The sequence below is a fragment of the Oncorhynchus keta genome, unplaced genomic scaffold (assembly GCF_023373465.1).
Source record: "Oncorhynchus keta strain PuntledgeMale-10-30-2019 unplaced genomic scaffold, Oket_V2 Un_scaffold_3664_pilon_pilon, whole genome shotgun sequence".
NCBI classification, from domain to species: Eukaryota; Metazoa; Chordata; class Actinopteri; order Salmoniformes; family Salmonidae; genus Oncorhynchus; species Oncorhynchus keta.
The window spans coordinates 235,836-262,363 of record NW_026290923.1 but is presented as its reverse complement, the minus strand read 5'-3'; the positions used below and the strand labels follow the sequence as shown (position 1 = coordinate 262,363).

Genomic DNA, 26,528 nt, shown 5'->3' with positions numbered 1-26,528 from the left:
GGGTTATAACATCTAGTCATGTTATAATATAGTAATGATCACAAGGTTATAACATCTAGTCATGTTATAATATAGTAATGATCACAGGGTTATAACATCTAGTCATGTTATAATATAGTAATGATCACAGGGTTATAACATCTCGTCATGTTATAATATAGTAATGATCACAGGGTTATAACATCTAGTCATGTTATAATATAGTAATGATCACAGGGTTATAACATCTAGTCATGTTATAATATAGTAATGATCACAGGGTTATAACATCTAGTCATGTTATAATATAGTAATGATCACAGGGTTATAACATCTAGTCATGTTATAATGTTATAATATAGTAATGATCACAGGGTTATAACATCTAGTCATGTTATAATGTTATAATATAGTAATGATCACAGGGTTATAACATCTAGTCATGTTATAATATAGTAATGATCACAGGGTTATAACATCTAGTCATGTTATAATATAGTAATGATCACAGGGTTATAACATCTAGTCATGTTATAATATAGTAATGATCACAGGGTTATAACATCTAGTCATGTTATAATATAGTAATGATCACAGGGTTATAACATCTAGTCATGTTATAATATAGTAATGATCACAGGGTTATAACATCTAGTCATGTTATAATATAGTAATGATCACAGGGTTATAACATCTAGTCATGTTATAATATAGTAATGATCACAGGGTTATAACATCTAGTCATGTTATAATATAGTAATGATCACAGGGTTATAACATCTAGTCATGTTATAATATAGTAATGATCACAGGGTTATAACATCTAGTCATGTTATAATATAGTAATGATCACAGGGTTATAACATCTAGTCATGTTATAATATAGTAATGATCACAGGGTTATAACATCTAGTCATGTTATAATATAGTAATGATCACAGGGTTATAACATCTAGTCATGTTATAATGTTATAATATAGTAATGATCACAAGGTTATAACATCTAGTCATGTTATAATATAGTAATGATCACAGGATTATAACATCTAGTCATGTTATAATATAGTAATGATCACAAGGTTATAACATCTAGTCATGTTATAATATAGTAATGATCACAGGGTTATAGCATCTAGTCATGTTATAATATAGTAATTAACACAGGGTTATAACATCTCGGCATGTTATAATGTTATAATATAGTAATGATCACAGGGTTATAACATCTAGTCATGTTATAATATAGTAATGATCACAGGGTTATAACATCTAGTCATGTTATAATGTTATAATATAGTAATGATCACAGGGTTATAACATCTAGTCATGTTATAATATAGTAATTAACACAGGGTTATAACATCTAGTCATGTTATAATATAGTAATGATCACAGGGTTATAACATCTAGTAATGTTATAATATAGTAATGATCACAGGGTTATAACATCTAGTCATGTTATAATATAGTAATGATCACAAGGTTATAACATCTAGTAATGTTATAATATAGTAATGATCACAGGGTTATAACATCTAGTCATGTTATAATATAGTAATGATCACAGGGTTATAACATCTAGTCATGTTATAATGTTATAATATAGTAATGATCACAAGGTTATAACATCTAGTCATGTTATAATGTTATAATATAGTAATGATCACAGGGTTATAACATCTAGTAATGTTATAATATAGTAATGATCACAGGGTTATAACATCTAGTCATGTTATAATGTTATAATATAGTAATGATCACAAGGTTATAACATCTAGTCATGTTATAATGTTATAATATAGTAATGATCACAGGGTTATAACATCTAGTCATGTTATAATATAGTAATTAACACAGGGTTATAACATCTAGTGTTATAATGTTATAATATAATCATTAACACAGGGTTATAACATCTAGTCATGTTATAATATAGTAATTAACACAGGGTTATAACATCTCGGCATGTTATAATGTTATAATATAGTAATGATCACAGGGTTATAACATCTAGTCATGTTATAATGTTATAATATAGTAATGATCACAGGGTTATAACATCTAGTCATGTTATAATGTTATAATATAGTAATGATCACAGGGTTATAACATCTAGTCATGTTATAATGTTATAATATAGTAATGATCACAGGGTTATAACATCTAGTCATGTTATAATGTTATAATATAGTAATGATCACAGGGTTATAACATCTAGTCATGTTATAATATAGTAATGATCACAGGGTTATAACATCTAGTCATGTTATAATATAGTAATGATCACAGGGTTATAACATCTAGTCATGTTATAATATAGTAATTAACACAGGGTTATAACATCTAGTCATGTTATAATATAGTAATGATCACAAGGTTATAACATCTAGTCATGTTATAATATAGTAATGATCACAGGGTTATAACATCTAGTCATGTTATAATATAGTAATGATCACAGGGTTATAACATCTAGTCATGTTATAATGTTATAATATAGTAATGATCACAGGGTTATAACATCTAGTCATGTTATAATATAGTAATGATCACAGGGTTATAACATCTAGTCATGTTATAATATAGTAATTAACACAGGGTTATAACATCTAGTCATGTTATAATATAGTAATTAACACAGGGTTATAACATCTAGTCATGTTATAATATAGTAATGATCACAAGGTTATAACATCTAGTCATGTTATAATATAGTAATGATCACAGGGTTATAACATCTAGTCATGTTATAATATAGTCATTAACACAGGGTTATAACATCTAGTCATGTTATAATATAGTAATTAACACAGGGTTATAACATCTAGTCATGTTATAATATAGTAATGATCACAGGGTTATAACATCTAGTCATGTTATAATATAGTAATGATCACAGGGTTATAACATCTAGTCATGTTATAATATAGTAATGATCACAGGGTTATAACATCTAGTCATGTTATAATATAGTAATGATCACAGGGTTATAACATCTAGTCATGTTATAATATAGTCATGATCACAGGGTTATAACATCTAGTCATGTTATAATGTTATAATATAGTAATGATCACAGGGTTATAACATCGTCATGTTATAATGTTATAATATAGTAATGATCACAGGGTTATAACAGGACTGTGTGCTCCCGATGCCCATGGCCAATGTGACTTCCAAGCGTGTTAACCCTTGCTAGGCTGCCGTCAGATGGCCCCCCGATCCACGTCCTCAGACCGCATGCAGACCAGCTGGCTGGAGTGTTTACAGACATATTAAATCTGTCCCTGTCCCAGTCCGCTTTCCCCACATGTTTCAAGATGGCTACCGTTGTTGCTGTACCCAAGAAAGCAAAGATAACTGAACTGAATGACTACCGGCCCGTAGCACTCACTCCTGTCATCATGAAGTGCTTTGAGAGACTAGTCATGGATCATATCACCTCTACCTGCCACCTTAGACCCACTTCAGTTTGCTTACCGCCCCAATAGATCCACAGACAACGCAATCGCCATCACACTACACTTCCCCCTGGACAAAAGCCATACCTATGTAAGAATGCTGTTCATTGACTACAGTTCTGCGTTCAACACCATTATCCCCTCAAAGCTCATCACTAAGTTCAGGAGCCTGGGACTGAACACCTCCCTCTGCAACTGGATCTAAATTGCTTCGGTATGAGTTAGAAATGTCGGTGTCTGTAATTTTCGGTTTATCGTCCCAGCTCTACAGAGTGGTGCCAGGAAGATAACCTCTTCTGATCGTGGACTACAGGAGACAGCAGAGAGAGCATGTGCCAATCTGGGGCCACAGTGGAGAGGGTGAAAAGCTTCAAGTTCCTCTGCGTGCACATCATTGACGACCTGAAGTGCTTCTACATCTGAATTGCTTGCCGTTTGGGGTTTTAGTCTGGGTTTCTGTATAGCACTTTCTAACATCGGCTGATGTAAAAGGGGCTTTATCAATACATTTGATTGGATTGAAATAGTCCCTTCAACAGCACCTCTTCAACCACAAGAGGCTGAAGAAAGTCAGCTGAGCCCCTAACACCCTTACAAACTTCTACAGATGCACCATTGAAAGCATGCTGTTAGGCTGTATCTCCGCCTGGTGCAGTAACTGCAGAGCTCTCGAGGACATCGACAGCACCCGGTGTTACAGGAAGGCGAAGAAGATCATCAAGGACCTCATCCACACGAGCCACAGCCTGTTCACCCATCTACCATCTAGAAGGCAGAGACAGTAGGGACGGGACGATACCAGTATCGAGATACTCATTACTATCGTGGCAAGGTAACAAAACACGAAGCAAATTGAACCTTTTAGGAAAACAACCCTAATTTTGGAAACAAACATAATTATGCGGTCATCCAGAGTTATGTATTTTCCAAGCTATAGCATACACTATTTTACATACAGCAGGTTTTTAAAGGTCCAAATAGTTTGGTGTGCTCAGTGTTTAAAAAATATTCCAATACTGGTATTGTCCCGGCCCTAGGAGACAGTACATGTGCATCTAAGCTGGAACCGAGCGACTGATAAACCACTTCGATCTCTAGGCCATCAGTCTGTTAAACAGTCCCCACTAGCCGGCCTCCGCCCAGTACCCTGCCCTGAACTTAGTCACTAGCTGGCTACCACCCAGCACTCTACCCTGTGCCTTAGAGACTGCTGCCCTGTGTACATAGACATGGAACACTGGTCACTTTAATAATGTTTACATACTGTTTTACCCACTTCATATGTATATACAGTATTCTAGTAATGGTTCCTATATAACTACTGCTGTACTCACCTTTTCAAATCAAATGTATTTATAAAGCCCTTCTTACATCAGCTGATGTCACAAAGTGCTGTACAGAAACCCAGCCTAAAACCCCCAAACAGCAAGCAATGCAGATGTCGAAGCACGCTGGCTAGGAAAAACTCCCTAGAAAGGCCAGAACCTAGGAAGAAACCTAGAGAGGAACCAGGCTATGAGGGGTGGCCAGTCCTCTTCTGGCTGTGCCGGGTGGAGATTATAACAGAACATATACTGTCCATACTGTCTATACACTCCATTATATATTTATATTCTGGACTCTGACATTGATCATTCTGATATTGCTTGTTCTGATATTTCTTCATTTCTTTATTTTTAATTTTTGGATTGCACTGTTGGAGCTAGAAACACAAGCATTTCATTGCACCTGCGATAACATCTGTAAATATATCTGTACGCGACCAATAAACGTAGATTTTGACGGTAGTGCTGCTTTGATTGACCGAAAATAACAAGCTACACGCTTGAAAAGTGTTTTCATTCAAATAGGGCTATTTTTTTCTTCTAATAAGTAACTAGCAAGTAATCAAATACGAACGTCCGTAGCAGTGCCCATCCCTAATAATATTAAAACCTCTTAATGTTATAATATAGTAAATAACCGAGTTTAGAAATCTAGTCCAGTACATTCTGTGAACGAGTCAACTGCTGTTCCACAGTGGGACACATGACAAGTTAACCCAGTGTTGTGTGGAGAAAGAAAAACATGTCCACCTGTTTTTCTTGATGATCTGATGTCGTCCCATGTAACATTTCCTCTTGGCCGGGGGGGCGGCGGAGCTCATCCTGTCGTCCTAACTATGCGTCTCCTAACCGGAGTCCTGTCCGGCTGGACTGGCTGAGAGCTCAGCGACCCTCCATATCCGACCTGTTTACTGGGCTGGCTGGAGCAACCAGGCAGCAGGTTCACTACGACAGCGTATCATGGTGAAATAAAAACATTCATTAGTATACTTCTAACAACCGTTAGCTAACGTTAAAGTAGCTACGTTAGTTGTTGTCACTTTTTGCTACAAAATTAAACGTTTCGCCAGATAACGTTAACAACATTAGCATGCAAAACTTCTGAATGTATCACAGACGGTTATTTCTGCAAATAATGTCAACAAATAAAAGAAAGGGGACAACAATAAATATTTTGTAGGAAGATGGAAACATACGTGAAGAATCGAAAATACCGCCAGTGTTTCACAAAAAAAAGTCCGACGGTGTACAACAACTTCCGTTCGTTGACAGTCGTAAACATGGACTTTCGCTTGGGAAATCTAAATTATCCTCAAACCATCCACATTTACAGCAAAACTTTAATTAATATTTTAAATAGGAGTTTATGAAACTGTTCTGAGCTTTCTGACCTTTAAAGAATTGACATGTTCAGAGGGGTATCATACAAAGGCATACCAGCAACACTAAAAACGTACTTCCGGGTCAAGGAATTGTCAAAATAGAGGTCGTAATCGTAGAAAGGTGTCGCAAAACTGTATTTATTCATGATATATAAAAAAATAATAGGCTGAACATGAACATTGATTTATATGTGTTCATAGTTAAGTGGCATTTGTATTAAAATGTGGGTTTTAAAACATGTTCCAAGGTCAAATAAATGCTGCCAATACAATACACTGTATATGATATACATAGAGAAGACTATTCTAGAAGCTGAAGTAAAAGTGCGGTTGGGATTACTCACCACGGTCTGTATAATGTATACCTTGTATTATTTCAAGGGGGACTGAGGTCTAAATACCCAGCAACATGTTCTACTCCTACCTACTCCATTCACTGCAATGCAATACAATGTATGGCCTATAAATAACATATTGGCTTATAGAGAAAACACTATTCTATTTGCAGATGTAAAAGTTGGGTTGGGAATAGTCAGTGGGGTCTGTAGAATCTATATGTGGTGTTATTTCACGGGGGACTGAGGTATAAATAACCAGCAACACGTTCTACTCCACCCACTCCATAGCCCCAAATGCATTACAAAGTACAATCATATGGCTATATATTACCCCAAATATCCATTTCCTTCCAACCATTTTCTTAAACACACCTTGGTTGCAATCAATCAAAAGGTTTGCCTCTTGGACATGGGTGTTGGATTGATTCATGGATCACAGAGGCCATTTGTATTTATTACAGATCCCCGCTCTGCCAGGGGTTCATCAAAATTAAGGCAGTTATATATATATATATATATATTTTTTTTAAACATTACAATACATTTTCCTACAGATTTCACAACACATTAAGTGTGTGCCCTCAGGTCACTACTCTACTCTGCTGCCCTGTACCATCACTCATTCATATATCCTTATGTACATATTCTTTATCCCCTTACACTGTGTATAAGACAGTAGTTATGGAATTGTTAGTTAGATTACTTGTTGGTTATCACTGCATTGTCGGAACTAGAAGCACAAGCATTTCGTACACTCGCATTAACGTCTGCTAACCATGTGTATGTGACAAATAAAATTTGATTTGATTTGATTTGACTACTACCACATATCTACTATACATTAAGTTAGATCACTACTTACAATACATTAAGTGTGTTCCTCAGATCACTATCACAATACATTAAGTGTGTTCCTCAGACCACTACTCTACAATACATTAAGTGTGTTCCCCTCAGACCACTACTCTACGATCCGCTACAAGACCATGGTGCTTGCCTAGGAGCTGTGAGGGGAACGGCACAGTACCTCCAGGCTCTGATCAGGCCCTACACCCAAACAAGGGCACTGCGTTCATCCACCTCTGGCCTGCTCGCCTCCCTACCACTGAGGAAGTACAGTTCCCGCTCAGCCCAGTCAAAACTGTTCGCTCTCTGGCCCCCCAATGGTGGAACAAACTCCCTCACGACGCCAGGACAGCGGAAATCACCACCTTCCGGAGACACCTGAAACCCCACCTAAGGAATACCTAGGATAGACAAATCCTTCTCACCCCCCTTAAAAGATTTAGATGCACTTTGTAAAGTGGCTGTTCCACTGATGTCATAAGGTGAATGCACCAATTTGTAAGTCGCTCTGGATAAGAGCGTCTAAATTACTTAAATGTAAATGTTAAATGTACAATACATTAAGTGTGTTCCCTCAGATCACTACTCTACAATACATTAAGTGTGTTCCCTCAGACCACTACTCTACTACCACATATCTACAATACATTAAGTGTGTTCCCTCAGACCACTACTCTACTACCACATATCTACAATACATTAAGTGTGTTCCCTCAGACCACTACTCTACTACCACATATCTACAATACATTAAGTGTGTTCCCTCAGACCACTACTCTACTACCACATATCTACAATACATTAAGTGTGTTCCCTCAGACCACTACTGTACTACCACATATCTACAATACATTAAGTGTGTTCCCTCAGACCACTACTCTACTACCACATATCTACAATACATTAAGTGTGTTCCCTCAGACCACTACTGTACTACCACATATCTACAATACATTAAGGGTGTTCCCTCAGACCACTACTCTACTACCACATATCTACAATACATTAAGTGTGTTCCCTCAGGCCTCTACTCTACTACCACATATCTACAATACATTAAGTGTGTTCCCTCAGGCCTCTACTCTACTACCACATATCTACAACACATTAAGTGTGTTCCCTAGATCCCTCAGATCTAACCAGAAACCTTATGAGAGCCAATAGTATGGTCAATCCAATATTCTTTGGAGACTTATAATTGGACGCATCTGGGTTGATTCCTAGCTGTCTTATCTTGGAAGATGTATGAGAGAACACTGCATGCGATAGGCGTACTTAGCAATGGGACTAATATTGATCCAAACAATTCACTCTGACTCTTTTTTTTAAACGACTACATACGACCCACTAGGTGTGGCTTGTCGGGTCAGGTTCTGGACCCTTTTTACCCATTGGTAACGACTACATACGACCCACTAGGTGTGGCTTGTCGGGTCAGGTTCTGGACCATTTTTACCCATTGGTAACGACTACATACGAACCACTAGGTGTGGCTTGTCGGGTCAGGTTCTGGACCATTTTTACCCATTTTTACATACCCCATTGTGGCTTGTCGGGTCAGGTTCGACTTTTACCCATTGGTAACGACCATACGACCCACTAGGTGTGGCTTGTCGGGTCAGGTTCTGGACCATTTTTACCCATTGGTAACGACTACCACTAGGTGTGGCTTGTCGGGTCAGGTTCTGGACCATTTTTACCCATTGGTAACGGCTAGGTGTGGCTTGTCGGTCAGGTTCTGGACCATTTTTACCCATTGGTAACGACTACATACGACCCACTTTGGCTTGTCCAGGTTCTGGACCATTTTTACCCATTGGTAACGACTACATACGAACCACTAGGTGTGGCTTGTCGGGTCAGGTTCTGGACCATTTTTACCCATTGGTAACGACTACATACGAACCACTAGGTGTGGCTTGTCGGGTCAGGTTCTGGACCATTTTTACCCATTGGTAACGACTACATACGAACCACTAGGTGTGGCTTGTCGGGTCAGGTTCTGGACCATTTTTACCCATTGGTAACGACTACATACGAACCACTAGGTGTGGCTTGTCGGGTCAGGTTCTGGACCATTTTTACCCATTGGTAACGACTACATACGACCCACTAGGTGTGGCTTGTCGGGTCAGGTTCTGGACCATTTTTACCCATATTGGTAACTGGTTTTCAATTGATTCCCTTGGATCTCTATTCCCCTCAACAGAAGTTGCTGGTGGATGATAAGAAGTATCAAAAACATGTACTTCAATGGTTTACCCCAAGTTTTGTTTTTAATTGTAAAGGATGTGGTCAGGTGACAAATGTTTGCAGACAGGAGATGTATGATATTGGAGAATCTGTGAATGGAAAATGTTGTAACTGTGGTGGGGATCATACTCTGGACTTCCTTGAGTGCCCTGTTAGGGTGAAGGAGGTCGAGGTGTCAAGGATCAGGGCCACGCAGCAGATCTCCTATGTGGAGGTGATGAAGAGAGTTGAAGGGGCAAGAGGCAACAGTGTTGAGGATATGGCAGTGGATGCATAGCAACCAGTTGCTAGTGTTTTAAATCAATCGGGTGATCTGGATACACTCATTGTGAAGAAGGGGGATTTTGTGGCATTTAGAACCACAGTGATTAATTGTACAGCACAACTGTCTAAGAAGTCCAAAAAGCTGGATATCATAACTTCAAGACTCCCTGACAGGAGGATTCAGAGCCTGTGTTGGGAACTGATTTGAATTAGGTTTTTTTTTACTGAAAAGCATGTCGATGTTTTTTGTTAATTTGTTTTTGTTAGTAGTAGTTTGTATAATATTTTATATACTGTATTTTCACCCTAATGTTTTCGTTTAAAAAAAATCATTTTTATCCACCCGTACAGTAGGTGGCGGAAGTCACATTTAATTGTTGCGAACGCAATTCTACCAAAGAAGAAGAATATAACCGGATTTCGACGCAAGCGTTGGAGCGACGGTATCAAACCGGACGTCACTGTTTGAAAGATTGGCGGTCGGACACGGTGCTCTCAAATGCCTGCTATGAATTTGAGTAAATTAACAAAAATCTAGTAGATATTGTACATGTTTTATATACGAAGGCTATAGCTGTCGAGAGAGGCAAGAAAGCAGATCAACTAAGCACACTTAATCGTAGGTTTGCTAGCTACCGGTAACTAGTTAGCTGCATGTCATACACATTTAGATAAGTTACGTATTTCTGGAGAAGCAGTCCGCTAATGTCAGTGAGAAGGGCTCTGGTGGACTGTGTTGTGTTGTCTCTTCAGGACTCGTGTGTGTTATACCCCTGTTGCAGAGGATGCTTCTCCAGGATGCAACAGACGGACACGGCCAGGTAAGAGACACACTAGGTATCGAAAAGCCCTTCGCTTAATTATCCAACTACTGGCTCTGTGGGAAATACAATCCCGAAGCTGTGTTTTAACGTTTGGAAACGTCAATTATCATCGCTATGATCACTTGCGAAACAGTGCAGGGGATGTTTAGGAAGGGGAATGCAGAAGGAGAGGAAAGTGTGCAACATTAAAAAGGGCACTGACAACAACAACAAAAGGAATGTCCAGTAATTTCAGGCATGGGATCTATAAAGACTTTCTGTCGTTATTCATGGAATTCAACACTTGTTACACCTACGTGGAAGACTAAAGCATTACTGACACTGGAAGGCTGCTGTCTGATTCCATGTCGACCTACCGTCTCCTGCTGTTGGGCCCTTGATAACCCCTCACAATGTGGAACTGCACTGTTAGTCACGTGTTATCAACACGTGGTCAACCCTCCACCTGGAGAGCTCCTGGCTGTGCAGGCTTTTCATCCAACTCTGAAACACCCAGGTCTGCTTATCAAGGTCCTGTTGAGCAGCTGATGTTTAGGCTGCAAGGTGGTTAGACCAGGGCTGGAATAAAAGGATGTCCTTGAGGATGGTTGGCCACCCAGTAACTAACCTGGAGGATGGTTGGCCACCCAGTAACTATCCTGGAGGATGATTGGCCACCCAGTAACTAACCTGGAGGATGATTGGCCACCCAGTAACTATCCTGGAGGATGATTGGCCACCCAGTAACTATCCTGGAGGATGATTGGCCACCCAGTAACTAACCTGGAGGATGATTGGCCACCCAGTAACTAACCTGGAGGATGATTGGCCACCCAGTAACTAACCTGGAGGATGATTGGCCACCCAGTAACTATCCTGGAGGATGATTGGCCACCCAGTAACTATCCTGGAGGATGATTGGCCACCCAGTAACTAACCTGGAGGATGATTGGCCACCCAGTAACTATCCTGGAGAGAGCCTCCCAGACACAGGGGGGGGGGGGTTGTGTTGGGTGAGGTGAGGTGTGTTTAACCGCATGTTGGTGCTGTCTGTCAGACTGTAGTGTTGTTGTCCTCTAGATGGCACTGCTCCAGGTCTTGCTACAGTTGTCTGGAACCACACCTGGACTACAGGTACCGCCTGGCTCTAAGGGTCACCAGAGACAACACCATATTTGGGGTGACTGTGTTCGGGAGCTGTCTCAACCCCCTCTTTGGAGCCCCTGCCACCGACCTTCACAGGTAACACACTCCTGCCCCATCCACCCACCTTCACAGATAACACACCCCTTCCCCATCCACCCACCTTCACAGGTACAGCCTTATTGGTGGACTGGTGTTCTGTCTGGTGGTCCCGCCTATCCTTATTGGTGGACTGGTGTTCTGTCTGGTGGTCCCGCCTATCCTTTCTTTGGATTGGTGGATACATCTCATTATTGTAATAGTTTTTGAATATTCAATGAGGGTCGCTGACATCAACCGCCTGTATTCAATGTAGAGATTCTACAGTGCATTCGGAAAGTATTCAGACTCCTTGACTTTTTCTACATTTTGTTAGGTTCCAGCCTTATTTTAAAATTGATTACATTGTTTGTTCCACTCTACACACAATTCCACATAATGACAAAGCAAAAACTGTTTTTTAGACATTTTTGCAAATGTGTGTATGTATATATATATATATATATACTGAAATATCACATTTACATAAGTAGTGATTACAGCCTCAAGTCTTCTTGGGTATGATGGAACAAGCTTGGCACACCTGTATTTGGGGAGTTTCTCCCTTTCTTCTCTGCAGATACTCTGTCAGGTTGAACGGGGAGCGTTGCTGGACAGCTATTTTCAGGTCTCTCCAGAGATGTTCGATTGGGTTCAAGTCCAGGCTCTGGCTGGGCCACTCAAGGACATTCAGAGACTTGTCCCGAAGCCACTCCTGCATTGTCTTGACTGTGTACTTTGGGTCGTTGTCCTGTTGGAAGGTGAACCTTCGCCCCAGTCTGAGAACCTGCTCCAGATCGCTCAGGATTTCATCAAGGATCTCTCTGTACTTTGCTCCGTTCATCTATGCCTTGATCCTGACTAGTCTCCCAGTCCCTGAAAAACATCCCCACAGCATGATGCTGCCACCGCCATGCTTCACCGTAGGGATGGTGCCAGGTTTCCTCCAGACGTGACATTCAGGCCAAAGGGTTCAACCGTGGTTTCATCAGACCAGAGAATCTTGTTTCTCATGAGTCAGAGTCCTTTAGGTGTCTTTTGGCAAACTCCAAGGGGGCTGTAATGTTCCTTTTACTGAGGAGTGGCTTCCGTCTGGCCATTCTACCATAAAAGGCCTGATTGGTGGAGTACTGTAGAGATGGTTATCCTTCTAGAAGGCTCTCCCATCTCCACAGAGGAACTCTGGAGCTCTGTCAGAGTGACCATCAGGTTCTTGGTCACCTCCCTCACCAAGGCCCTTCTCCCCCGACCGCTCAGTTTTGCTGGGCAGTCAGCTCTAGGGAGAGTCTTGGTGGTTCCAAACTTTTTCCACTTTAGATTGGAGGTCACTGTGTTCTTGGGGACCTTCAATATTTTGGTACCCTTCCCCAGATCTGTGCCTCGAAACAATCCTGTCTCGGAATTCCTTCGACCTCGTGGCTTGGTTTTTGTTCTGACATACACTGTCAACTGTGGGACCTTATATAGTCAGGTGTGTGCCTTTCTAAATCATGTCCAATCAATTGAATTTACCACAGGTGGACCCCAATAAAGTTGTAGAAACATCTCAAGGACGATCAATGGAAACAAGATGCATCTGAGCTCAATTTCATAGTCTCATAGTAAAGGGTCTGAATACTTATGTAAATAAGGTATTTCTGTTTATTTCAGTACATTTGTAAACATTTTTAAAAAACTGTTTTTGCTTTGTCATTACGGGGTATTGTGTGTAGATTAAGTGGAAAAAGAGAATAAGGCTGTAACTTAACAAAATGTTGAAATGGGGAAGGGGTCTGAATACTTTCCAAATGCACAATACTTTTTTCACAGGAACTCTGCAATATTTTTAAGACATGAGCTTGCGGATCTTAGTTCCTGTGTAGTCCACAGGGTTACGGTGAACCTAGTTCCTGTGTAGTCCACGGGGTTACGGTGAACTTAGTTCCTGTGTAGTCCACGGGGTTACGGTGAACTTAGTTCCTGTGTAGTCCACGGGGTTACGGTGAACTTAGTTCCTGTGTAGTCCACGGGGTTACGGTGTGTTGAATGAAAAGATTGTGTTTTTATGAGAATGGCAACATGGATAAACAAAGTGGTTTTGTGTGTCCAGGCTGGTGGAGGAGTCTTCCGGTCCAGTGGGAAGAGAAGGTCAGAGGTCAGGGTGTCGAAGCAGGCTGCTGGTTAAGGCCGTAGAGGACTGCTTCATTGGAAGACATTTTGTTTTTGGGATCAAGGTACAACCTTAATTAATCGTTCTGGTTTATAATCTCAACCGCTTCATGACAAAGGAAACCACTTGTCTGTTATTACGTATCAACTATTACAGAATGATGCCAGAGTTCACCAAGAAGTCTGTTACAACATTATATCAACTATTACAGAATGATGCCAGTGTTTCCCAAGTAGTCTGTTACAACATTATATAAACTATTACAGAATGATGCCAGTGTTTCCCAAGAAGTCTGTTACAACATTATATAAACTATTACAGAATGATGCCAGTGTTTCCCAAGAAGTCTGTTACAACATTATATCAACTATTACAGAATGATGCCAGTGTTTCCCAAGTAGTATGATTGGAAGTTGTCATTCCATCCAGCTATGTTGTGATGTCTCTGGTGCAGATATCTGGCCCCCACCCCTACAGGAGAGAGGCAGGCCAGTTCATCGCCAGTCAGATCTCTCTGCCCATGGCCTCTGTTCCAGGCTGCTCTGTGGTCAGTTACTACAGAACCCTCCTACAGCAAGCTGCTCTCTGCGCTGACTGGACAACTGATCCTAGACCAGCTCCCCAGCCCAGCGCTGACACCAGTACAGCTCCTCTCCTGCTCCACCCTTCTCCTCTCCACAGCTTTGACTCTACACTGCCCTCCTGTGGCCGATCCATGTCACTGCAGTGCACCTTAACCCTCACCCCAACCCCGACCAACATACACAAGGCACCCTGGCAACAGTCTCCGGGGGTGATCACGTCATCTGCAGAACAGGAGGAAGATGAGGGGGGGGGAGAGGATAAAGGACTGAGTCATGGGGAGGGGCGACACATTAGGATCCGTAGTCAGGGGGAGGGGGGACACAGTAGGAACAGTAGTCGGGGGGAGGGGGAACACAGTGGGAACAGTAGTCAGGGGGAGGGGGACACAGTAGGAACAGTAGTAGTCAGGGGGAGGGGGACACAGTAGGAACAGTACAGTAGTAGGAACAGTAGTAGGGGGGAGGGGGACACAGTAGGAACAGTAGTAGTCAGGGGGAGGGGGACACAGTAGGAACAGTAGTAGTCAGGGGGAGGGGGACACAGTAGGAACAGTAGTAGGGGGAGGGGGACACAGTAGGAACAGTAGTCAGGGGGAGGGGGACACAGTAGGAACAGTAGTCAGGGGGAGGGGGACACAGTAGGAACAGTAGTCAGGGGGAGGGGGGACACAGTAGGAACAGTAGTCAGGGGGAGGGGGGACACAGTAGGAACAGCTACTGGGATGTTCTGTCCTCTTTCTGTGAAGGCTCTGACTCCCCTGTTCACCCCCCTGCCTCTCTCACGTGGACCGCTCCAACACAGTCTGGATATATACGGACTGCGCCGTCCAGCCTCAGGAAGAGGGGTGTTTCAGACACGGAGGAGGAGTACAGGTCAGTGTGTGAACAAACCTGTCGATCTGACTTTGTGGCCTGGGAAGACCTGCCCTTCTCTGAGTGTCTGGGGGAGTTTGTCTGTGATCCTGCAGACACACAGACACCAACTGACCATCATGCCCAGACCAGCCCTGTGGGGAGAAACGTATTCACTACTCTGACAGACACAAAGTCGATCCCCACATCACACAGAAGTCTACTGGACATTACTAATGTTGGACAGCATGGAGGTCTCAGCCCTCGGTCACCCGGACACACAGCTGACCTGGGGGAGTATAACTGTTCAGCAGACCACCGACACACACACCCCCCGCACCGACACACACACACCCCGCACCGACACACACACACCCCGCACCGACACACAGCTGACCTGGGGGAGTATAACTGTTCAGCAGACCTATTCCACTGCTCTCAGACCAGCACGGACACACATACACCCCGCATCAACACACACACACCCGGCACGGACTCACACACACCCAGCACGGACTCACACACACCCAGCACGGACTCACACACACCCAGCACGGACTCACACACACCCAGCACGGACTCACACATGGACACACCTTCAGAGTGTTGTGACTGTGTCCCTTTGTCCCAGTCCACCCCCATCATCAGGAATACTGCTCCACCACATACACTGCAGGTTAGAGCCCGGCGACACACACCCAGCAACACCCACACACACACACCCAGCAACACCCACACACACACACCCAGCAACACCCACACACACACACCCAGCAACACCCACACACACACACCCAGCAACACCCACACACACACACCTAAAGGACTCACACACACCAAGAGACCCAGAGATAATATACTAGCTCTGCAGTGTCAGAGGTTCACGAGAAGAGCTCTGAAGAGAACACCTGGATGGAGAAGGACCGGTAGTATGAGACTGTGTGACGACGACAGTGAGATGGTGATCTCTCCTACTCAAAGACCCTGGTGCTCCAGAAGGACAGACAAACAGCAGGCTGGGGGAGAGAGAGAGAACAGAGGGAGAACCACAGGGGGAGAGAGAGAGAACAGGAGATCTACACATATTCACCAGACACTGAGAGAGGGACAGACAGAGGGTTTAGCCAACCAGCAGCTCGAAGACAGCAGGTCTGTTAGCTCCTCCCTCCACGAGGAGAATGAAGTGTGTGATTGGTCCAGAGACCTGTTTACTGACTCTTTCTGAGGGCTCTTTCCTCCCCCTTCTCCACGACGTGTGTCCTGGTCCACTCCTCGTCAAGGATGTAAAGTAATTGGATCGACTTATGAAACATGCAACGTGACTATAATAAAATGGAGGAACAATGTCGTGAATTTCAAATGTCTAGTATAAAGCCTTTTTTTTCTCTAAAGCATTGTACCTTAACCAAAGGACAGTGTCCTTGTCTACATTTCAAGTGGCCAATGGCTGTGAGAAGTTCTGTTCACACGAGGACAATAAAATCAAATCTTGTAGAATTGTATCGAAAGAGGAAGAGTGAGGCCCAACTCGACTGAAAAATTGTCATGTGGTGTTTTTTTGTTGTCATTTCGCCCACCAAGCAAGGAGTTTTTGTAGGGAGGTCGAATTTCGTCAACAAAAAAAAAAAATGTATGGCTTCTTTGATGTTTATTTGATCTAATAGAAGTTTTAAAGCTGAAGTTACGAGTGTACTGATGTAAGTAGGACATGTAACATCCCAGAAACTTCTAGAAAAAAACACTTTATAACACAGAGTTATCTCCAGATGGCTATGCATATTCATGGCATGAGGCTAGTATCATACTTTCGGAAAGTATTCAGACCCCTTGACTTTTTCCACATTTTGTTACGTTACAGCTTTATTCTAAAATTGATTACATTTTCGCCCAATCAATTGTGATGGAAATGTTATACTTGAGCTTTTCTAATAACTAATTTCTGTGTTCATGCAAGTGACTGATTGAAGGAATCCTCACTTGTCAGTATCTGCAATTTGGCAGTACGCCCAGAACCTTGTTTTGAGAACAAAAGATATTTTACTTTCAAGGTCTCAGCTTAGAGAGAAGAAGCCTTGAGCGGTATTGGTCTGTCACATGTTGTCGTGTTGGTCGGTCACATAAATGAAACAAAACGATAATGATGAATTAATTATGCCAAATCATGCAAATATAACTTGTCTGTGTATAGCCGTCTGTAAGACAACTGTTGGGACTGCCCCAGCAGAGCTCCTGATTGACATGTGTACTATGGGTCATTGAGTTGGTTAGAACCTCTCCAGGGCGCTGACAATAAACAATGATTCATTTAAGATTGACTTCGAGTGTCCCTGTGTAAAATCATTTCCAAGACGCAATCTACACACAATACCCCATAATGACAAAACAAAAAACAGATTTTTAGAAATTTTAGCAATTGTATTAAAAATAAAAACATGATACCTTAATAAAAAACAGCATTCAGACCCTTTACTATGAGACTATGAAATTGAGCTCAGGTGCATCCTATTTTCCATTGATCATCCTTGAGATGTTTCTACAAATTGATTGGAATCCACCTGTGGTAAATTTAATTGATTGGACATGATTTGGAAAGTCACACACCTGTATATATCAGGTCCCACAGATGACAGTGCATGTCAGAGCAAAAACCAAGCCGTGAGGTTGAAGGAATTGTCCGTAGAGCGTCGAGGCACAGATCTGGGCAAGGGTACCAAAAAATGGCTGCCACATTGAAGGTCCCCAAGAACACAGTGGTCTCCATCATTATTAAATGGAAGAAGTTTGGAACCACCAAGACTCTTCCTAGAGGTGGCCGCCCGGCCAAACTGAGCAATCGGGGGAAAAGGGTCTTGGTCAGGGAGGTGACCAAGAACCCGATGGTCACTCTGACAGAGCTCCAGAGTTCCTCTGTGGAGATGGGAGAACCTTCCAGAAGGACAACCATCTCTGCAGCACTCAAGCTTTTATGGTAGAGTAGCCAAACGGATGCCATTCCTCAGTAAAAGGAACATGACAGCCTGCTTGGAGTTTGCCAAAAGACACCTAAAGGACTCTCAGACCATGAGAAACAAGATTCTCTGGTCTGATGAAACCACGGTTGAACCCTTTGGCCTGAATGTCACGTCTGGAGGAAACCTGGCACCATCCCTACGGTGAAGCATGGTGGTGGCAGCATCATGCTGTGGGGATGTTTTTCAGGGACTGGGAGACTAGTCAAAATCGAGGCATAGATGAACGGAGCAAAGTACAGAGAGATCCTTGATGAAATCCTGCTCCAGAGCGCTCAGACTGGGGCGAAGGTTCACCTTCCAACAGGACAACAACCCTAAGCACACAGCCAAGACAATGCAGAAGTGGCTTCGTTGACAAGTCTCTGAATGTCTTTAAGTCGCCCAGCCAGAGCCTGGACTTGAACCTGATCGACATCTCTGGAGAGACCTGAAAATAGCTGTGCAGCGACGCTCCCCGTTCAACCTGACAGTTTGAGAGGATCTGCAGAGAATAATGGTAGAAATAAAGCTTAACTTCTTGTTAATCCAGCCGCAGTGTCAGATTTCAAAAAGGCTTTACGGCGAAAGCAAACCATGTGATTATCTGAGGACAGAGCCCCGCATACAAACACATGAAATCATATTTCAACCAGGCAGGTGGGCCACGAAAGTCAGAAAAAGCAATATAAAAAATGCCTTACCTTTGATGATCTTATTCTGTTGGCACTCCAAAAGGTCCCAGTTACATCACAAATGGTCCTTTTGTTCGATAATATCCTTCTTTATATCCATAAAAACTAAGTTTAGCTGGCGCACTTCAGTCAATAATCCACCCAGTTTCCCTCCATCAAAATGCATACAAAATGAGTCCCAAACATTACTAATAAACGTGTCCAAACAAGTCAAACAACGTTTATAATAAAACCTTAGGTCCCCTAATATGTAAATAAAACCTTAGGTCCCCTAATATGTAAATAAAACCTTAGGTCCCCTAATATGTAAATAAAACCTTAGGTCCCCTAATATGTAAATAAAACCTTAGGTCCCCTAATATGTAAATAAAACCTTAGGTCCCCTAATATGTAAATAAAACCTTAGGTCCCCTAATATGTAAATAAACGATAGCATTTAAGACGGAGAATCGTTATTGTCTTTACCGGAGAAAAATACCACAGAACACCCTCTCTTCCACGCGCTTGGAAACACTACAGTCAAAATGGGAGCCACCTAGAAAATCTACAATTTCTGGGTCATTTTTCAAAAAAACAGCATGAAACTCTTTCTAAAGACTGTTAACATTATTTTATTTTATTTATCCGTTATTTTACCAGGTAAGTTGACTGAGAACACGTTTTCATTTGCAGCAACGACCTGGGGAATAGTTACAGGGGAGAGGAGGGGGATGAATGAGCCAATTATAAACATCTAGTGGAAACCCTAGGGACTGCAATCTGGGAGTACTTGGCCTTATAATAAAAGTGATAGCCATTGAAAATTGTGGTAGGCTGAATTTTTTTGGGGGGGGTTGTCCTCGGGGTTTCGCCTGCCATATCAGTTCTGTTATACTCACATACATACATATTTTAACAGTTTTCGAAAACGTTAGAGTGTTTTCTATCCAGATCTACCAATTATATGCATATCCTAGCTTCTGGGCCTGAGTAACAGGCAGTTTACTTTGGGCGAGCTTTTCATCCGGACGTGAAAATACTGCCCCCTACCCAAGAGAGGTTAAACAACGTACTGATTAAAGGGTCTGAATACTTAAGTAAATGTCATATTTCAGTTTTTTAAATTTTTTAATACATTTGCAAAAATGTCTAACCCTGTTTTTTCCTTCATTATGGAGTATTGTGTGTAGATTGAGGGGAGATACCCCATATTATTTAATCAATTTTGGAATAAGGCTGTAACCTAACAAAATTTGGAAAAAGTCAAGGAGTCTGAATACTTTCCGAATGCATAGGTCTGATATGATATGTCTGATATGATATGTCTGATATGATATGTCAGATATGATAGGTCTGATATGATATGTCTGATATGATAGGTCTGATATGATATGTAAGATATGATAGGTCTGATATGTCTGATATGATAGGTCTGATATGATATGTAAGATATGATAGGTCTGATATGATATGTCTGATATGATAGGTCTGATATGATATGTATGATATGATAGGTCTGATATGATATGTCTGATATGATATGTCAGATAGGTCTGATATGATATGTCTGATATGATGTTTGATATGATATGTCTGATAGATATGATGTGATAGGTCTGATATGATATGTAAGATATGATAGGTCTGATATGATATGTCTGATATGATAGGTCTGATATGATATGTCAGATAGGTCTGATATGATATGTCAGATAGGTCTGATATGATATGTCTGATATGATATGTAAGATATGATAGGTCTGATATGATATGTAAGATATGATAGGTCTGATATGATATGTCTGATATGATAGGTCTGATATGTCTGATATGATATGTCAGATAGGTCTGATATGATATGTCTGATAGGTCTGATATGATATGTCAGATAGGTCTGATATATGTCTGATAGGTCTGATATGATATGTCTGATATGATATGTCTGATATGATATGTCTGATATGATAGGTCTGATATGATATGTCAGATATGATAGGTCTGATATGATAGGTCTGATATGATATGTCAGATAGGTCTGATATGATGTGTCTGATATGATATGTCAGATAGGTCTGATATGATATGTCTGATATGATATGTAAGATATGATAGGTCTGATATGATATGTCTGATATGATAGGTCTGATATGATATGTCAGATAGGTCTGATATGATATGTCAGATAGGTCTGATATGATATGTCTGATATGATAGGTCTGATATGATATGTCTGATATGATAGGTCTGATATGATATGTCTGATATGATAGGTCTGATATGATATGTCAGATAGGTCTGATATGATAGGTCTGATATGATATGTCTGATATGATAGGTCTGATATGATATGTCTGATATGATAGGTCTTTATATGATATGTCTGATATGATAGGTCTGATATCTGATAGGTCATGATATGATATGTCTGATATGAACAGCCTCCACTCTTCTGATAAGTCATGATATGATAGGTCCCCCTGATAGGTCTGATATTCTGATAGGTCATGATATGATAGGTCTGATATGATATGTCTGATAGGTCTGATATGATATGTACAGTATAAGACCTGTGACGTTTAATGTTTTTATTTTATTTGTATATATTTGTATTTTTCTTAAACCTGTGTGCTTGGTTATGTTCTTTAATAAATATGTAATTTTGAATGTAGATTTTCAACTTCCATATATATTTGTAAAATGTTTACGTTTTTTTTTTTTGGTATGCATGTACACTACATGAACAAAAGTATTTGGGCATCTGCTCGTTGAACATCTCATTGCAGAATTATGGGCATTAATATGGAGTTGGTTCCCCCTTCACTGCTGTAACAGCCTCCATCCACTCTTCTGGGAAGTCATTAATATGGAGTTGGTCCCCCCTTTGCTGCTGTAACAGCCTGCGCACTAGTGGAAACCCTTACCAGAGGATGTGGGAACATTGCTGAGGGGACTTGCTTCCATTCAGCCACAAGAGCGTTAGTGAGGTCGGGCACTGATGTTAGGCGATTAGGCCTGGCTTACAGTCGGCGTTCCAATTCATCCCAAAGGTGATCGACGGGGTTGAGGTCAGGGCTCTGTTTTGTTAGTTTGTTCTAATTTATTTACACCAAAGTAAACAAAGTGATAAACAACAATACAGATCAAAGCCAAGTCAATTTAAAACAGTGTGCAGGTGGTTGGAAGCTCAAGGGCTTAAAACAAACACACCACAAAAAAAACTATATACAATACTAAGTTCAAAAATAAACAAGGTTTGTTCAAACGGATAACAATACCTACAAATGATAAATGTATACATTAATTGATCAGTGCATATGATCATCAGGCTGACCTCCAGTCTTCATGGAGGAGATTACTGAGTAGTTTGGTTCATCAGGCTGACCTCCAGTCTTCATGGAGGAGATTACTGAGTAGTTTGGTTCATCAGGCTGACCTCCAGTCTTCATGGAGGAGATTACTGAGTAGTTTAGTTCATCAGGCTGACCCCCAGTCTTCATGGAGGAGATTACTGAGTAGTTTGGTTCATCAGGCTGACCTCCAGTCTTCTGACATGAGATTACTGAGTAGTTTACTGAGGCTAGTTTGGTTCATCAGGCTGACCCCCAGTCTTCATGGAGGAGATTACTGAGTAGTTTGGTTCATCAGGCTGACCTCCAGTCTTCATGGAGGAGATTACTGAGTAGTTTGGTTCATCAGGCTGACCCCAGTCTTCATGGAAGAGATTACTGAGTAGTTTGGTTCATCAGGCTGACCCCCAGTCTTCATGGAGGAGATTACTGAGTAGTTTGGTTCATCAGGCTGACCCCCAGTCTTCATGGAGATTACTGAGAGATTAGGCTGAGTAGTTTGGTTCATCAGGCTGACCTCAGTCTTCATGGTTCAGGAGATTACTGAGTAGTTTGGTTCATCAGGCTGACCCCCAGTCTTCATGGAGGAGATTACTGAGTAGTTTGGTTCATCAGGCTGACCTCCAGTCTTCATAGAGGAGATTACTGAGTAGTTTGGTTCATCAGGCTGACCTCCAGTCTTCATAGAGGAGATTACTGAGTAGTTTGGTTCATCAGGCTGACCCCCAGTCTTCATAGAGGAGATTACTGAGTAGTTTGGTTCATCAGGCTGACCTCCGGTCTTCATGGAGGAGATTACTGAGTAGTTTGGTTCATCAGGCTGACCTCCAGTCTTCATAGAGGAGATTACTGAGTAGTTTGGTTCATCAGGCTGACCTCCAGTCTTCATGGAGGAGATTACTGAGTAGTTTGGTTCATCAGGCTGACCCCCAGTCTTCATGGAGGAGATTACTGAGTAGTTTGGTTCATCAGGCTGACCCCCAGTCTTCATGGTTCATCAGGCTGACCTCCAGTCTTCATGGAGGAGATTACTGAGTAGTTTGGTTCATCAGGCTGACCCCTTCAGTCTTCATGGTCTTCATGGAGATTACTGAGTAGTTTGGTTCATCAGGCTGACCCCCAGTCTTCATGGAGGCAGGCTACTGAGTCTTTGGTTCATCAGGCTGACCCCAGTCTTCATGGAGGAGATTACTGAGTAGTTTGGTTCATCAGGCTGACCCCCATCTTCATGGAGGAGATTACTGAGTAGTTTGGTTCATCAGGCTGACCCCCAGTCTTCATGGAGGAGATTACTGAGTAGTTTGGTTCATCAGGCTGACCCCAGTCTTCATGGAGATTACTGAGTAGTTTGGTTCATCAGGCTGACCCCAGTCTTCATGGAGGAGATTACTGAGTAGTTTGGTTCATCAGGCTGACCTCCGGTCTTCATGGAGATTACTGAGTAGTTTGGTTCATCAGGCTGACCCCAGTCTTCATGGAGATTACTGACTAGTTTCATGGTTCATCAGGCTGACCCCAGTCTTCATGGTTCATCAGGCTGACCTCCAGTCTTCATGGAGATTACTGAGTAGTTTAGTTCATCAGGCTGACCTCCGGTCTTCATGGAGATTACTGAGTAGTTTGGTTCATCAGGCTGACCTCCAGTCTTCATGGAGAGGCTACTGAGTCTTTGGTTCATCAGGCTGACCTCCCAGTCTTCATGGAGGAGATTACTGAGTAGTTTGGTTCATCAGGCTGACCTCCAGTCTTCATGGTTCATCAGGCTGACCCCAGTCTTCATGGAGGAGATTACTGAGTAGTTTGGTTCATCAGGCTGACCTCCAGTCTTCATGGAGGAGATTACTGAGTAGCTTGGTTCATCAGGCTGACCTCCGGTCTACATGGTTCATCAGGCTGACCTCCAGTCTTCATGGAGGAGATTACTGAGTAGTTTGGTTCATCAGGCTGACCTCCAGTCTTCATGGAGGAGATTACTGAGTAGTTTGGTTCATCAGGCTGACCTCCAGTCTTCATGGCTCATCAGGCTGACCTCCAGTCTTCATGGAGGAGATTACTGAGTAGTTTGGTTCATCAGGCTGACCTCCAGTCTTCATGGCTCATCAGGCTGACCTCCAGGCTTCATGGAGGAGATTACTGAGTAGTTTGGTTCATCAGGCTGACCTCCAGTCTTCATGGAGGAGATTACTGAGTAGTTTGGTTCATCAGGCTGACCTCCGGTCTTCATGGAGGCGATTACTGAGTAGTTTGGTTCATCAGGCTGACCCCAGTCTTCATGGAGGAGATTACTGAGTAGTTTGGTTCATCAGGCTGACCTCCAGTCTTCATGGAGAGATTACTGAGTAGTTTGGTTCATCAGGCTGACCTCAGGTCTACATGGTTCATCAGGCTGACCTCCAGGTCTTCATGGAGGATCACTGACCTAGTTTGGTTCATCAGGCTGACCTCCAGGCTTCATGGCTCATCAGGCTGACCTCCAGGCTTCATGGAGGATTACTGAGTAGTTTGGTTCATCAGGCTGACCTCCAGTCTTCATGGAGGCGATTACTGAGTAGTTTGGTTCATCCGGCTGACCTCCAGTCTTCATGGAGATTACTGAGTAGTTTGGTTCATCAGGCTGACCTCCAGTCTTCATGGAGGAGATTACTGAGTAGTTTGGTTCATCAGGCTGACCTCCAGGCTTCATGGCTCATCAGGCTGACCTCCAGGCTTCATGGAGGAGATTACTGAGTAGTTTAGTTCATCAGGCTGACCCCCAGTCTTCATGGAGATTACTGAGTAGTTTGGTTCATCAGGCTGACCCCCAGTCTTCATGGAGAGATTACTGAGTAGTTTGGTTCATCAGGCTGACCCCCAGTCTTCATGGAGGAGATTACTGAGTAGTTTGGTTCATCAGGCTGACCTCCAGTCTTCATGGCTTACTGAGTAGTTTGGTTCATCAGGCTGACCTCCAGTCTTCATGGAGATTACTGAGTAGTTTGGTTCATCAGGCTGACCTCAGTCTTCATGGAGAGGCTGACCTGAGTAGTTTATGGTTCATCAGGCTGACCTCCAGGTCTTCATGGAGATCACTGACCTCAGGTCTTGGTTCATCAGGCTGACCTCCAGTCTTCATGGAGATTACTGAGTAGTTTGGTTCATCAGGCTGACCCCCAGTCTTCATGGAGATTACTGAGTAGTTTGGTTCATCAGGCTGACCTCCAGTCTTCATGGAGGCGATTACTGAGTAGTTTGGTTCATCAGGCTGACCTCCAGTCTTCATGGAGGAGATTACTGAGTAGTTTGGTTCATCAGGCTGACCTCCAGTCTTCATGGTTCATCAGGCTGACCTCCAGTCTTCATGGAGGAGATTACTGAGTAGTTTGGTTCATCAGGCTGACCCCCAGTCTTCATGGAGGAGATTACTGAGTAGTTTGGTTCATCAGGCTGACCTCCAGTCTTCATGGAGATTACTGAGTAGTTTGGTTCATCAGGCTGACCTCCAGTCTTCATGGAGGAGATTACTGAGTAGTTTGGTTCATCAGGCTGACCTCCAGTCTTCATGGAGGAGATTACTGAGTAGTTTGGTTCATCAGGCTGACCTCCAGTCTTCATGGAGGAGATTACTGAGTAGTTTGGTTCATCAGGCTGACCTCCAGTCTTCATAGAGGAGATTACTGAGTAGTTTGGTTCATCAGGCTGACCTCCAGTCTTCATGGAGGAGATTACTGAGTAGTTTGGTTCATCAGGCTGACCTCCGGTCTTCATGGAGGAGATTACTGAGTAGTTTGGTTCATCAGGCTGACCTCCAGTCTTCATGGAGGAGATTACTGAGTAGTTTGGTTCATCAGGCTGACCTCCAGTCTTCATGGAGGAGATTACTGAGTAGTTTGGTTCATCAGGCTGACCCCCAGTCTTCATGGAGGAGATTACTGAGTAGTTTGGTTCATCAGGCTGACCCCAGTCTTCATGGAGATTACTGAGTAGTTTGGTTCATCAGGCTGACCTCCAGTCTTCATGGAGGAGATTACTGAGTAGTTTGGTTCATCAGGCTGACCTCCAGTCTTCATGGAGGAGATTACTGAGT

The 26,528-nt window shown here is 42.3% G+C and overlaps 3 protein-coding genes and 1 long non-coding RNA gene across 16 annotated transcripts in view; 2 read left to right on the top strand and 2 right to left on the bottom strand.

Annotated features, from left to right (window-relative positions):
* polq (polymerase (DNA directed), theta) overlaps window positions 1-6,199 on the bottom strand; it is a 137,447-nt gene extending 131,248 nt beyond the window's left edge. The window contains exons 1-2 of the mRNA XM_052516108.1: window positions 5,962-6,199; window positions 5,516-5,710 (exon numbers count right to left, since the gene is read on the bottom strand). Coding sequence (XP_052372068.1) covers window positions 5,516-5,586 — 71 coding nt within the window. The 5' untranslated portion in view covers window positions 5,587-5,710; window positions 5,962-6,199. The remainder of the gene's footprint in view (window positions 1-5,515; window positions 5,711-5,961) is intronic.
* Window positions 6,200-10,277: 4,078 nt separating this feature from the next.
* On the top strand, window positions 10,278-15,033 carry ddias (DNA damage-induced apoptosis suppressor). The gene is made up of 5 exons (XM_052516107.1): window positions 10,278-10,467; window positions 10,602-10,669; window positions 11,732-11,893; window positions 13,962-14,085; window positions 14,476-15,033. The coding sequence occupies exons 2-5, from the start codon at window positions 10,647-10,649 to the stop codon at window positions 15,031-15,033; spliced, it is 867 nt and encodes a 288-aa protein (XP_052372067.1). The 5' UTR covers window positions 10,278-10,467; window positions 10,602-10,646.
* Window positions 15,034-15,273: 240 nt separating this feature from the next.
* Window positions 15,274-21,473, top strand: LOC127928750 (uncharacterized). Of its 3 annotated transcripts, none has more exons than XR_008132065.1 (4): window positions 15,274-20,511; window positions 20,789-20,811; window positions 21,031-21,086; window positions 21,231-21,473. It is a non-coding gene; the product is annotated as an uncharacterized LOC127928750 (long non-coding RNA). The 3 variants fall into 3 exon arrangements; XR_008132064.1 differs by lacking the exon at window positions 15,274-20,511 and adding an exon at window positions 20,573-20,618; XR_008132066.1 differs by lacking the exons at window positions 15,274-20,511; window positions 20,789-20,811 and adding an exon at window positions 20,944-20,964.
* A 718-nt stretch (window positions 21,474-22,191) lies between these two features.
* LOC127928733 (DNA-directed RNA polymerase II subunit RPB1-like) lies at window positions 22,192-26,390 on the bottom strand. Of its 11 annotated transcripts, XR_008132034.1 has the most exons (4): window positions 25,843-26,390; window positions 23,444-23,472; window positions 23,291-23,341; window positions 22,699-22,769 (listed from the first exon to the last, which is right to left on the bottom strand). XR_008132034.1 is itself a non-coding variant. In XM_052516031.1 (3 exons), the coding sequence occupies exons 1-3, from the start codon at window positions 26,360-26,362 to the stop codon at window positions 22,424-22,426; spliced, it is 753 nt and encodes a 250-aa protein (XP_052371991.1). In that variant the 5' UTR covers window positions 26,363-26,390; the 3' UTR covers window positions 22,192-22,423. The 11 variants fall into 11 exon arrangements, 5 of the variants coding, with proteins under 5 accessions (XP_052371991.1, XP_052371992.1, XP_052371990.1 ...); XR_008132029.1 differs by lacking the exons at window positions 22,699-22,769; window positions 23,291-23,341 and adding an exon at window positions 22,192-22,653 and having other exon boundaries at window positions 23,342-23,472; window positions 25,792-26,390; XM_052516031.1 differs by lacking the exons at window positions 22,699-22,769; window positions 23,291-23,341; window positions 23,444-23,472 and adding an exon at window positions 22,192-22,653 and having other exon boundaries at window positions 25,792-25,893; window positions 25,942-26,390.
* Between the last annotated feature and the right edge of the window lie 138 nt (window positions 26,391-26,528).

Coding starts and splice junctions, on each gene's coding strand:
- ddias (XM_052516107.1), top strand. CDS start 10,647: ATGCAACAGACGGACACGGCCAG. Junction 11,894..13,961: donor CCTGCCACCGACCTTCACAG/GTAACACACTCC, acceptor TTGTGTGTCCAG/GCTGGTGGAGGAGTCTTCCG. Junction 14,086..14,475: donor ATTTTGTTTTTGGGATCAAG/GTACAACCTTAA, acceptor TCTCTGGTGCAG/ATATCTGGCCCCCACCCCTA.
- LOC127928733 (XM_052516030.1), bottom strand. CDS start 26,362: ATGAAGACTGGGGGTCAGCCTGATGAACCAAACTACTCAGTAATCTCC. Junction 22,654..25,791: donor CTCCTCCATGAAGACTGGAG/GTCAGCCTGATG, acceptor AGAAGACTGGAG/GTCAGCCTGATGAACCAAAC.